This window comes from Zalophus californianus, chromosome 6 (assembly GCF_009762305.2).
Source record: "Zalophus californianus isolate mZalCal1 chromosome 6, mZalCal1.pri.v2, whole genome shotgun sequence".
Taxonomy (NCBI): Eukaryota; Metazoa; Chordata; class Mammalia; order Carnivora; family Otariidae; genus Zalophus; species Zalophus californianus.
The window spans coordinates 32,954,414-32,968,399 of record NC_045600.1 but is presented as its reverse complement, the minus strand read 5'-3'; the positions used below and the strand labels follow the sequence as shown (position 1 = coordinate 32,968,399).

General features: G+C 44.5%; 1 protein-coding gene across 1 annotated transcript; it reads left to right on the top strand.

Moving 5' to 3' along the window:
- Positions 1–4,426: 4,426 nt before the first annotated feature.
- RDH12 (retinol dehydrogenase 12) lies at positions 4,427–13,625 on the top strand. Its single transcript, XM_027571300.2, has 7 exons — positions 4,427–4,628; positions 6,253–6,371; positions 6,869–7,024; positions 7,679–7,783; positions 8,844–9,053; positions 10,306–10,495; positions 12,752–13,625. Exons 1-7 carry the CDS (start codon positions 4,561–4,563, stop codon positions 12,852–12,854), a joined length of 951 nt encoding a protein of 316 aa, XP_027427101.1. The 5' UTR covers positions 4,427–4,560; the 3' UTR covers positions 12,855–13,625.
- The last annotated feature ends 361 nt before the right edge of the window (positions 13,626–13,986 follow it).

The following is a 13,986-nucleotide window of genomic DNA, read 5'->3' as shown; positions in this document are numbered from 1 at the left end:
AGCAATGGAATACACATTCTTCTCTAGTGCCCATGGAACATTCTCCAGAATTGATCACATCCTAGGTCACAAATCAGGTCTCAACCGGTACCAAAAGATTGGGATTATTCCATGCATATTTTCAGACCACAATGCTTTGAAATTAGAACTCAGTCACAAGAGGAAAGTCGGAAAGAACTCAAATGCATGGAGGCTAAAGAGCATCCTACTAAGGAATGAATGGGTCAACCAGGAAATTAAAGAAGAATTTAAAAAATTCATGGAAACAAATGAAAATGAAAACAAAACTGTTCAAAATCTTTGGGATACAGCAAAGGCAGTCCTGAGAGGAAAGTATATAGCAATACAAGCCTTTCTCAAGAAACAAGAAAGGTCTCAAATACACAACCTAACCCTACACCTAAAGGAGCTGGAGAAAGAAGAGCAAAGAAAGCCTAAACCCAGCAGGAGAAGAGAAATAATAAAGATCAGAGCAGAAATCAATGAAATAGAAACCAAAAGAACAGTAGAACAGATCAACGAAACTAGGAGCTGGTTCTTTGAAAGAATTAACAAGATTGATAAACCCCTGGCCAGACTGATCAAAAAGAAAAGAGAAATGATCCAAATCAACAAAATCATGAATGAAAGAGGAGAGATCACAACCAACACCAAAGAAATACAAACAATTATAAGAACATATTATGAACAACTCTATGCCAGCAAATTAGATAACCTGGAAGAAATGGGTGCATTCCTAGAGATGTATCAACTACCAAAATTGAACCAGGAAGAAACAGAAAACCTGAACAGACCTATAACCACTAAGGAAATGGAAGCAGTCATCAAAAATCTCCCAGCAAACAAAAGCCCAGGGCCAGATGGCTTCCCAGGGGAATTCTATCAGACATTTCAAGAAGAATTAATACCTATTCTCCTGAAACTGTTCCAAAAAATAGAAATAGAAGGAAAACTTCCAAACTCATTTTATGAGGCCACCATTACCTTGATCCCAAAACCAGACAAAGACCCCATCAAAAAGGAGAACTACAGACCAATATCCTTGATGAACATGGATGCAAAAATTCTCACCAAAATACTAGCCAATAGGATCCAACAGTACATTACAAGGATTATTCGCCATGACCAAGTGGGATTTATCCCTGGGCTGCAAGGCTGGTTCAACATCCGCAAATCAATCAACGTGATACAATACATTAACAAAAGAAAGAACAAGAATCATATGATCCTCTCAATAGATGCAGAAAAAGCATTTGACAAAGTACAGCATCCTTTCTTGATCAAAACTCTTCAGAGTATAGGGATAGAGGGTACATACCTCAATATCATAAAAGCCATCTATGAAAAACCTACAGCGAATATCATTCTCAATGGGGAAAAGCTGAGAGCTTTTCCCCTAAGGTCAGGAACGCGGCAGGGATGTCCACTCTCACCACTGCTATTCAACATAGTATTAGAAGTCCTAGCCACAGCAATCAGACAACAAAAAGAAATCAAAGGCATCCAAATCGGCAAAGAGGAAGTCAAACTCTCACTCTTTGCAGATGATATGATACTGTATGTGGAAAACCCAAAAGACTCCACCCCAAAACTGCTAGCACTCATACAGGAATTCAGTAAAGTAGCAGGATATAAAATCAATGCACAGAAATCAGTGGCATTCCTATACACCAACAACAAGACAGAAGAGAGACAAATCAAGGAGTCGATCCCATTCACAATTGCACCCAAAACCATAAGATACCTAGGAATAAATTTAACCAAAGAGGCAAAGGATCTGTACTCAGAAAACTATAAAATACTCATGAAAGAAATTGAAGAAGACACAAAGAAATGGAAAAACGTTCCATGTTCATGGATTGGAAGAACCAACATTGTGAAGATGTCAATGCTACCTAGAGCAATCTACACATTCAATGCAATCCCCATCAAAATACCATCCACTTTTTTCAAAGAAATGGAACAAATAATCCTAAAATTTATATGGAACCAGAAGAGACCCCAAATAGCCAGAGGAATATTGAAAAAGAAAAGCAAAGCTGGCGGCATCACAATTCCGGACTTCCAGCTCTATTACAAAGCTGTCATCATCAAGACAGTATGGTACTGGCACAAAAACAGACACATAGATCAATGGAACAGAATCGAGAGCCCAGAAATGGACCCTCAACTCTATGGTCAACTCATCTTTGACAAAGCAGGAAAGAATGTCCAATGGAAAAAAGACAGTCTCTTCAACAAATGGTGTTGGGAAAATTGGACAGCCACATGCAGAAAAATGAAACTGGACCATTTCCTTACACCACACACAAAAATAGACTCCAAATGGTTGAAAGACCTAAATGTGAGACAGGAGTCCATCAAGATCCTAAAGGAGAATACAGGCAGCAAACTCTTCGACCTCAGCCGCAGCAACTTCTTCCTAGAAACATCGCCAAAAGCAAGGGAAGCAAGGGCAAAAATGAACTATTGGGATTTCATCAAGATAAAAAGCTTTTGCACGGCAAAAGAAACAGTCCACAAAACCAAAAGACAACCGAGAGAATGGGAGAAAATACTTGCAAATGACATATCAGATAAAGGGCTAGTATCCAAAATCTATAAAGAACTTATCAAACTCAATACCTAAAGAACAAATAATCCAATCAAGAAATGGGCAGAAGACATGAACAGACATTTTTCCAAAGAAGACATCCAAATGGCCAACAGACTCATGAAAAAGTGCTCAACATCGCTCGGCATTAGGGAAATCCAAATCAAAACCTCCATGAGATACCACCTCACACCAGTCAGAATGGCTAAAATTAACAACGACAGATGTTGGCAGGGATGTGGAGAAAGGGGAACCCTCCTACACTGTTGGTGGGAAGGCAAGCTGGTGCAGCCACTCTGGAAAACAGTATGGAGGTTCCTCAAACAGTTGAAAATAGAGCTACCATTCGATCCAGCAATTGCTCTACTGGGTATTTACCACAAAGATACAAATGTAGGGATCCGAAGGGGTACGTGCACCCCAATGTTTATAGCAGCGATGTCCACAATAGCCAAACTGTGGAAAGAGCCAAGATGTCCATCGACAGATGAATGGATAAAGAAGATGTGGTATATATACACAATGGAATATTATGCAGCCATCAAAAGGAATGAGATCTTGCCATTTGCAACGTCGTGGATGGAACTGGAGGGTGTTATGCTGAGTGAAATAAGTCAATCAGAGAAAGACATGTATCATATGACCTCACTGATATGAGGAATTCTTCATCTCAGGAACCAAACTGAGTGTTGCTGAGTGGTGGGGGGTGGGAGGGATGGGGTGGCTGGGTGATAGACACTGGGGAGGGTATGTGCTATGGTGAGCGCTGTGAATTGTGCAAGACTGTGGAATCACAGATCTGTACCTCTGAAACAAATAATGGAGGATATGTTAGGAAAAAAGAAAAAGAAGAAGATACCAGGAGGGGAAGAATGAAGGGGAGTAAGTCAGAGGGGGAGACGAACCAGGAGAGACGATGGACTCTGAAAAACAAACTGAGGGTTCTAGAGGGGAGGGGGGTGGGGGGATGGGTTAGCCTGGTGATGGGTATTAAGGAGGGCACGTTCTGCGTGGAGCACTGGGTGTTATGCACAAACAACGAATCATGGAACACTACATCAAGAACTAATGATGTAATGTATGGTGATTAACATAACAATAAAAAATAAAAAAATAAAAAAATACTTTATTGAAGCATTTTTCCATACCCATTGCACAGTGAGGAAACTGAATAATTTACACAGAGCCATGGAGCTTGTAAGTAGATTGGCTGGGATCTGAACCAGGAACTCCACTCTAGAACCCATGCACTGAAACTCTTTCCTTGGCATGTATACATGTGTGTTAACGTCACTGAAGTATAACATAAAACACAGAAAAGAGCACAAATCAAGTGTACGACGCAATGAATTTTCACACCTCTGTAACCAGTACCCACCTCAAAGAACAGAACACTTATCCCCACAGGAGTTCCCAACATGCCCCCTCCCAGTCTCTACACCTTTCCCACCAAGGGAAACCACCTTCCTGACTTTTCACCATTCCCCTGGGGGGGGGGGGGGGTTCTGCCTTCTCTTTCTTTCTATTTTAATCACACTTGTATTCCAAGAGTCATTGGGTCTGTTGTAAAGTTAAAAATATTGTCTTGCAGGAGTAGGGGTGGGGGATGTGGGGAGAACACGTTCCCCAGATAAGCGAAATAATTGAGGGTGGAGAGTTAGCAAGCATTGCTCTTTTCCCTCATTCCCTTTGCCAGTAAGTGTGACGCTCTGCCCCTTCTACTGTCCTCTTCCCCGAGGACTACAACTCCCAGCAGGCTGTGCTCTGACAGCTCTCGGATTTAAATAGGATTCTGGGCCAAGCTTAGATAGAGTCAGGCGGCTGCCGAGCACCCTGGAGCGGGAGGAGCGTGAGGAGGGAGAGGCAGCGCCAAGCAGCCAGGAGTTGGAGTCAGACCAGGAGCTTGAACCAGACTTGGAGTCCAAGTTGCTTTTGCTAAAGCAGCAACAACTAAAGAAGTTGAAAAGATGCTGGTTATTTTGGGACTGCTCACCTCCCTCCTTTCTTTCCTGTACTTCAGAGCTCCATCCATCAGGTTTGTCTTATTTCAGTAACTCATGGAATATTTTTGTAAAGCCCTGGATTGGGAGACACAGAGCTTGTAAGTCGATGAGTTCTCAGCTGCTGAAAGAAGAGAAAGGGATGGAGGCTGAGGGAGGGAAGGTCAGGGCAGAAAAAGCAGGAAGGAGGTCGTCAGGACTACCCTGGTGGAAAATGGGAAGGAAGCACCTGGGGCTGGGAGAGAAGGGGCTCTTTTGAATGCGGATGCTGTGGACAGCTGACCCTATGAAGTCACTTGACAGACAACTGAGGTGGGAGTGCTTGCTCTTTCACTCCATTCCCTTGGGTTTCTCTGAAGGTCCCTAGGTCCTTTCTCCACTGCCCCTGATCAAGGTAGCCCTGCTGGGTTATTATGGGAGGTCATTGCTGAGGGACTCATTGTTAAATACCAGGCATTTTGCAAAGGAAACAAACTCTTACCTTTGAGACTTCCCTCAACTAATGACTCGGGATGGGTCTTCTGCTGTGGGATGTCTGAAGGTGTCACAGAAATGTGTGTTCTGAGTGAAAAATTTGAAAATTGCTGACAATAAAGTAGATTAAATGGACATATCAGGAACAGAGTGTTGCTCTAGGTCCTGGCATAGAAACCTGGGTTTAAGTTCCAATTTTGCCACCGTTAGCAAGTGACTTGAACTTCTTTGACCCTCAGTCTTCTCCACTATAAAATGGGGCTAATGATGGAGTGGTCAAGAGGATTGAAGTAAGTTACCTACAGAAAGTGCCTAGCCTAATGCCGGGCAGTCAGATGATGCTCAGGAAATATTAGTTCTGCCCTGTTCCCATCCTCTTTTTTGGAACTCGTCAAATCAACTTTATGTGAGAGGATGCTCTCTGCACAGACATCTGAACATTCTTTCTGGGTGCTGTGGCTAGAATGGAATCTCTAGTAGGACAGCAGAAAACCTCTGAAGATGTCGGCTCTCTAAAACTGGAGAGGAAGCCCGAGACTGTATTTGTAGTGCTGTTAATCAATTACTCACTGTTGATGCTTTTTTTTTAAGATTTTATTTATTTATTTGAGAGAGAGAGAATGAGAGATAGAGAGCACGAGAGGGAAGAGGGTCAGAGGGAAGAAGCAGACTCCCTGCCGAGCAGGGAGCCTGATGCGGGACTCGATCCCGGGACTCCAGGATCATGACCTGAGCCAAAGGCAGTCGCTTAACCAACTGAGCCACCCAGGCGCCCTCACTGTTGATGCTTATCGAAGACCTAGGGCTCATGACCACTGATTCCACTAATGCTCATCATCCATATGTTTTGAATGTAGGTTAGAGGAGGAAGCTGACCTCTGGGAACCTCTAGATGAGGGCTGGGCATCTGTGTTATCTAACAAGGGAGGTCTCCATCGGCCCTGGCTCAAGAGCACTTATTCAGCTCGCCCAAATGATCATTTGTAGTTTCTGGACACATGACCTTCCAACCTGAGCTGATGAGCAGGATGCCCAGTGGGAAAAGAGTGTCCCCTGAAGATTAGCTTCTCTGGGTCTCCTGATGACAACTTAAATTTGTCTTTGAGGCTGGATGGATTTTATGTTGCTCTCAGTCTGGAATTGGGAAGGATGGTGCATGAATGCTTTTGTTTCCCTTGCCTGTAGGAAGTTCTTTGCTGGTGGGGTTTGTAGATCAAACGTGCAGCTTCCCGGGAAGGTAGTGGTGATCACCGGCGCCAACACGGGCATCGGCAAGGAGACGGCCAGAGAGCTGGCTCGCAGAGGCAAGTCGTCCCCCTTCCATGTTCATAGGACAGTGTGTCCTGCCTTTCTCATTGGGACTTCTGTCCACATTTCCATCTCTTTCCTCCTGGGCTTGGAGGTTCTGGTCAGGAATTCAAGGAACCTGGAATTCAAGTCCAGCTCTGACACCAACTTACTCTGTACCCTTAAACAAACTACCCCCACTTCTCCTTCCCTAGGGTATAAAGGGAAATAATGATGTCCATGTATAATATTGGTCAAATCAGTTATGCTAAAAGGAGGTACCAAGCAACATTAAATATCAGCGTGTAAAAACCAGGGTTCCCAGGCTTGGGTAAAGCTGACAGCAAAGGGACTGAGCAGTTCTACTTGTGAGAATCCTGAGGCAGCAAACTAGCCACTCACCATATAGGGAATGGCTGGGCTGGGAGAATGCTCTGTCCCCTAGTCACAAGCTTACATCCTCTCTTTCAGCCTCGGGTCTGAACATACTATTCTCTCTTTGTTTTGGCCCCAGGAGCCAGAGTATACATTGCCTGCCGAGACGTCCTGAAGGGGGAGTCTGCAGCCAGTGAAATCCGAGCTGATACAAAGAACTCCCAGGTGCTGGTGCGGAAACTGGACCTATCTGATACCAAATCCATCCGAGGCTTTGCTGAGGGCTTTCTGGCAGGTAAGGCCCCTGCGAGCAGACAGAAAAGCAGGAAGCTGGGTGTGGGAGTGGCTGCTCCACCCTGTGCCACCTGGGACCCTTACGTCAGAGCCACCATGAATCCCCCTGGGCAGGTTCTGCCACTTGAACCATCAGGGCAAGGAACTGGCAGTGGACAAGCTGGGCAGGATCCTTATCATCCTGTTCCTCAGCAATGGGGAAGTCAGGCTCTCCGTCTGGGCTTGCAGCTTGGCCTCAAGGTGTGGCCCTGATGTCACTCTCTTCTCTAATCCTGAGAATCAACCTTCTGTGGCCACAGGCACTAGCTGTTGCCAGAATTCTTCTGTATTTTGGAAAATGACTAGCTTCCACTAAGGCTTATGAAATTAATGAAGGACAGGGACCGTGTCTGTCTTGTTTTATGACTCTATGTCCAGTGCATAGCCTAGTGGGCCTGGCCCAGAGTCAGTACTCAGTATACATTTGCTGAATGAATGAATGAATAAATGAATGGTGTCCAGGAAGATATCAGTAGCTAAATTTAGAAACCCAATGACAGTGTTTATTAAATATCACTGAAATAGATCCGAGGGCAAGGAGAAAATACTCAGAATTGCAACAGGCAGCTAGTAGGCTCTGTGCTAACTACAGGGTCTCCTTGGTTTTGCTCTACAGAGGAAAAGCAGCTCCATATTCTGATCAACAATGCAGGGGTGATGATGTGTCCATATTCTAAGACAGCTGATGGCTTTGAAACCCACTTGGGAGTCAATCACCTAGGTAAGTTTTTTTTTTTTTAAGATTCATTTATTCATTTTAGAGAGAGAGTTAGAAAGAATAAGTTGGGGGGGAGGGTCAGAGAGAGAGGGAGAATCTCCAGCAGACTCCCCACTGAGCACAGAGCCTGACACAGGGCTTGATCTCAGGACCCCAAGATCATGCCCTAAGCCAAAATCATGAGTTGGCTGCTTAACTGAATGAGCCACCCAGGTGCCCAGGTAAGTATTTTCGAGTGACTGAAAAACAAGATAAACCCCATCTTGCTTTCTGTATGGAGATGACCCTATACGAGTGCTGAGAATCTCTAGTGGTATTCCTAGACCCCAGGATTCAAATAGACTGGACATACTGGTTTTTTGCTATTTTTCCACTGGCCAGTACAGAAAAGTGAGATCCTCCTACCTGTACCATAGAGAAACCCCAAAACTTGAGAGATACCAAGAAGAATGTCATTCTCAGTTGGGGCCATGGTAGTGCAAGGCTTGCCAAGCAGAGTCAGGCATGGTGGGTGCAGGAGTCTGTGTTTGGCTGGAGAGGGTCACATCTATAACTGAGGGCCAAGAAGTCAAGGGTCGGACCATGGAGGAGGCAGACCTTGAAGACCTAAGGTATGAATGAGGCTGGGGTTCAGAATTCAAGGTGATGGCTCTAGTGAGGAGATCATGGAACATGTTCTCTGGTCTTAGGCAAATTATTTTCCCTGACTATTCCATCCTTCCTTCTGTACATGAATGTACCTGGACCCTCAGTTGTGTGATCATGGCCAAAGGGAGGGCAGAAGCCAGCAGGTGGCATTTCTTCTGACTGGGACAGGGCAGAGGGACAAATAAATACAGATTAAGTCTGTATTGCCTTACCTGTAGTTTAGCTCTGGGCCTAGCTAGTGTAGGAACACACTAGCTCACATTAAATGATCATTTGCACTGAGTTATCACAGCACCAAAATTTGTTCATACCCAGAAGATAGTGAGCTATTGCTGAAGTCCTATCATCAGCTTCTACCCCCTGAGTCTGGGCTACCACTCCTCTCTTCAGTCTCCCTTGCTGGTTCTCCTCGCAGGTCACTTTCTTCTCACCCACTTGCTCCTGGAGCGGCTGAAGGAGTCCACCCCTTCACGGGTGGTAAACCTGTCATCACTGCTTCACCATGCTGGCAAGATTCGCTTTCATGACCTCCAGGGTGAGAAGCGCTACAACCGAGGTTTGGCTTATTGCCACAGCAAGCTGGCCAATGTGCTTTTTACACGTGAGCTGGCCAAGAGGCTCCAAGGTAAGTCTGGAGAAAGGGCCATGGCTGAGATAGCAAAAGCAAGGTCTTCTGTTTAGATTAGAGATTCACAGAAACTTCTGAAGTCAAGATGTCAAACATGCACCTTTCAGTGGTAGCTTTATAGACTAAGGAGAATGAGGTTATAAACAGACTAAAAACAATTCTTGTCCTCGTGAGGCTTAAACTGGAACAAGGGTTAGGAATCTATAAAATCTGGAGACCATTTGCCACCAGGAATCAGTCAGAGTCTGGGAACAATGGTATTTACTATCAGAATGCAGAAGGTAGATGAGTAGGGTAATTGTTAGAAGAAATAATAATGATAATAATAATTGAGAGTTTTGTATGTGCCATATTATTATACATGTCTAAACTCATTTAATACAACATTCCTATGAGGTAGGTTTCCCCCACTCTACAAATGAAGAGATAGCTATATCTCATCACAGATACATTAAGAAACTTGACCGAGCAAGTTTCCTAGCTGAGCCAGGATTCCAATGCAGATAGTCTAGCTCTGGAGTCTATGCTCTTAACTCTTCATCAGAGTTCAGACCTTGTCCTACAGCCTGTTAGGTATGACTGGGCAATTTACATAGCCTGTCTGTGATGAAAGCTCAGTTTCCACAACTATAAATGGACACCTTCCAAGCCTCTTTGAGAACGAAATGAGATAATGCCCGTGGAGCCCGTAGGACAGCCCCTGGTCATAATAAGTACTAAAGATAGTAGAGGCACCAGGGGTGCCCTGGGGTCATGTTAACATCCATTATCTCCATCAACACCCCTCAGTCTATACCCCATAAAATGCACTTGCCCAACAATTGCAGCTCAAAATGAGGTCCTAGCCTCCTGCCTTCTAACTAGTTGCTTCCCCCAAGCCCCTTCTATAGAAATTTCAAGGATACCACTGTTAATAATTGATACTCCTCCTCCTCCTTCTACTACTAGTACTACTACCTGTGTTTTTTTCTATTATTAATACTTAAGCCACAGAGTAAAGGTGACATTGAAATAGAAGGACCTTCAATCAAGCACTCCTTGTGGTTCACAGAAGGCTGAGAAGGCAATAGATCTTTCTGGGAGAGATCAATTAATTCCTATCAGATTCTACCTGGCTAGGAGAGGCACCTTCTGAACCTGGGGATTTGTTCTCTGAGTCCCTTCCCACTTGTGCATTTTGCCGCAGGAGATGAGCTATTTCTTTGGGCTCAGATGTGCCCCCGAACTAACTGTGCTTCCTTTGCCCTAGGCATGGGGGTCACCACCTACGCTGTGCACCCAGGCGTCGTCAGCTCTGAGATAGTCCGACACTCCTTCCTGCTGTGCCTGCTCTGGAGGATCTTCTCCCCCTTCGTCAAGTCGGCACGGGAAGGGGCGCAGACCAGCCTGCACTGTGCCCTGGCTGAGGGCCTGGAGCCACTGAGTGGCAAGTACTTCAGGTACGTGGAGGTGGTCCTGGTTTTTCTCCATCACCTGGGTATGTGGTGAGGCACAAGGCTCCCTGGGCGCTGCACCCGACCCTAGTGGCCAAGTTTGTGCCTGATCATGGAATCAGGTTTGGGCTGGGCCTGCAAACCAAGTGCTGTTACTTTTCCAAGGGAGCTCGCATCAGAAACTTTTGTTTTATACCTGTGTACCACATTTCCAGGTAAGCTTTGTAGCTTTCTGAGAGCTTCTAGAAAGGACTGTCCCTATTGGTTATGCCTTGGAAAGAACATTAACAGGCCCTCTGGATCCTTTCTCTCCTCCTTGAAGCTTTTGACCGACTTCTTTCATGAATTCTTTAATACCACTTAGCACAAAGCACTGGGGCAAGGTCACCTCTCTCCTTGGGTGAACTCTCTCCCAGTAGTGCCAACACGGGCACCATCTGTTGGAATGCAGAAATAGACATTTCACTGTTGAATCTCGCCACAGACTCAATGGGCAATCAGAGGTTGGGAATAAAAGGAAGTCCAAGATTAAATGTCCTTCCCATTCCATGACTTGATCCACCCCAATCTGCTATTCCATCCCATTTGTTCAAGGCTGTTCATTGGCACACCATTTATTTATTTATTTAAGATTTTTATTTATTTTGGGGCACCTGGGTGGCTCAGTTGGTTAAGCGTCTGCCTTCGGCTCAGGTCATGATCCCAGGGTCCTGGGATCGAGCCCCGCGTTGGGCTCTCTGCTCCATGGGAAGCCTGCTTCTCCCTCTCCCACTCCCCCTGCTTGTGTTCCCTCTCTTGGTGTGTCTCTCTCTCTGTCAAATAAATAAATAAAATCTTAAAAAAAATAAATAAAATACACTTTAAAAAATTTTACTAGAAAATTTAAAATTACACATGTGGGTCACATCATATTTCTCTGAGACAATGCTACCCTGAAATGTAGGTGTTTAACATCACTGCTCTGAGTATGTGATAAAATATTATACAGTCGTGAAAACATTTCCAAATAACATTCAATTAATCAAAAAAATGTCGGTGATATAATATTGTGAGAAAAAAACTGCAATACAGAACTATGTAAGTATTCATTGTAAATACATAGAAGACAGTCTGGAAAGATACACAACAAACTGTAAGTAGTAGTTACTTCCAGGGGGTTTGAGAGTCAGGGGAGTGTGAAGGAGGATTTTAACCTTTTATTCCAGGTATTTCCTTATTAAAATTTTTTTTTTAAAGTCACATATTTCTTATAACTTGATAATTAAAATATACATTTTTAAAAAAGATTTTATTTATTTATTTGTCAGAGAGAGAGCACAAGTGGCAGGCAGAGGGAGAAGCAGGCTCCACTGAACAAGGAGCCCGATGTGGGACTCGCTCCCAGGACCCTGGGATCATGACCTGAACCGAAGGCAGACGCTTAACCGACTGAGCCACCCAGGTGTCCCTAAAATATACATTTTTAACAAGAGAAAGATATCCTCCCTCAATACTAGATACAATACGATTCTAGTTTTGTGTAGAAGGAACAGAGAAAGTCTATATTCATGCACAAAGCAAATAAGAGTATAAGTAAACAGGCTTTTCTTCCTTATCAGCACTTTATTTTCCAAGTGTTGTACAGAACTTTTATAATTAAAAAAAAACTATTTAAAGGAAACACCATGAGCGCTATGTTCTGCCCCCACCTCCTCCTCCATCTCGCCCCTCCCCCATCCTCTGCTCCCCCCAAAACAAAAGAGAACAGGGTGCTTAGGCTGGGGTACATGGGGCACAGGTGGATCTACGGATAGAATTCAAGGGGTCTGTGAAGTTGGATGGGAAGATAATTGTGTCTTCAATTTCACTAACCTCCCCCTGAAATTTGACATTTCCTTTGATGACAAATGTAGACCATAAACTGCAGGAGTCGCAGTGATACCTGTGCCTTTGTCACCAATAAAACTAAATATTTTCGCATCACATGGCAATTGGTGCAGATGTCTCACGGTGTCACTTCTGCTGACCCCTGCTTCAAAGGCTGGTGGCTATCAGATGCAGCGCAAGCTCTTGTTATAGAATACATTAACAAAGAAGCCTCCTTATTACTCTATCATGCACCTGTTTTTTAAAATACTTTAAAACTGCATTTCAATACACTTAGTTCCTTTTCATTCGATGTATCTTACACATTTAGAAATATATTCTAAGAAAGAGGCCATAAACTTTTCCAGACTGTCGTTTTCCACTCCTGGATGTTCATTCTCTTTCTCTGCCCTCCAGTGACTGCAAGAAGGCCTGGGTGTCTCCAAAGGCTCGAGATAACGAAACGGCCGAGCGCTTGTGGAATGTCAGCTGTGAGCTTCTAGGAATCCAGTGGGAGTAGAGCTGGTGGAGGGGCCACAGCTTTATCAGGCCTAGTGCATGCCTTAATGAAAGGGGACCGAGGAGAAGGCCACCTTGGAAGGACCATCCTCCTGGTTGGCTGCTCTTGAGAATCCTGCCCTGCTCCAATTCTCCCCACTCTTCTGGAAACCTTTGCGCACCCATCGCTCTTGTGAGGCTGGTTCATGGTGAACAAGATGTTCACACACCTATGGAGCATTCTTCTCCAAGACTTGCAGAGTCAGCTGCCCTCTCTGGGCAGGAAGACTGGCCAGATGCCAGGCTGGGCACAGGGATGGCAGAAGAGTGTGGGAAATTAGGTCAGTTTCCTCTCCAATACCAGAAATGCCAGCCAGCATGCTCAGTTGATGTGACAGGAGCGTCAGAGTGACATACTGTATTTCCCAGGGCTATAGACCCAAACTCTGGGCTGATCTCCTTCTTTGAGATACTAGTCACAACTCCAGAGGCTACACCAACTCAGGAAAATCTTGGCTTATTCTTGGCCGACTTTGGTTTCTTTCTCTGAGCATCCTGGAGCCACTGCATGAAGCTGGACCTTCCCATGTTCTCTTTCTGGTTCTTTTTAAGAAGTTGAAAAAATTTTTTTCTAGATTTGAGATATAATTGATACAATATTGAGTAAGTTTGGGCCTTCTCATTTTTAATCACATAGATGGTTTCTTTCTACGAAGTTCTCTTTACCTAAAATTTTAGAGGGCGCCTGGGTGGCTCAGTCGTTAAGCGTCTGCCTTCGGCTCAAGTCATGATCCCAGGGTCCTGGGATCGAGCCCCGCATCGGGCTCCCTGCTCGGCAGGAAGCCTGCTTCTCCCTCTCCCACTCCCGCTGCTTGTGTTCCCTCTCTCGCTGTCTCTGTCTCTGTCAAATAAATAAATAAAATCTTAAAAAAAATCATTTAAAATTTTAGAGAAAATAAAGATTGTGCATTCATCTTATTGCCTTATTTATTTTGTCAGGGTAGCCAGGGAGAAATGGAACAAAGTGGGGAAGCCAGCCTTCTAGTTTAATGAGTAGTAGCTCACCTGACCCACCCACCCATAACCTTCTTATAATATTGCATCTGGGTGCAAAATAAGATAGTTCAATTGGATATTTATTCTAGTTTCTTCCA

What these genes read in the sequence shown, in the direction of transcription:
- RDH12 (XM_027571300.2), top strand. Translation starts at nt 4,561, where the DNA reads ATGCTGGTTATTTTGGGACTGCTCACCTCCCTCCTTTCTTTCCTGTAC. An exon ending in TGCTGAGGGCTTTCTGGCAG is followed by an intron (nt 7,025 to 7,678) that starts GTAAGGCCCCTG and finishes TTTGCTCTACAG; the next exon opens with AGGAAAAGCAGCTCCATATT. An exon ending in CTTGGGAGTCAATCACCTAG is followed by an intron (nt 7,784 to 8,843) that starts GTAAGTTTTTTT and finishes TTCTCCTCGCAG; the next exon opens with GTCACTTTCTTCTCACCCAC.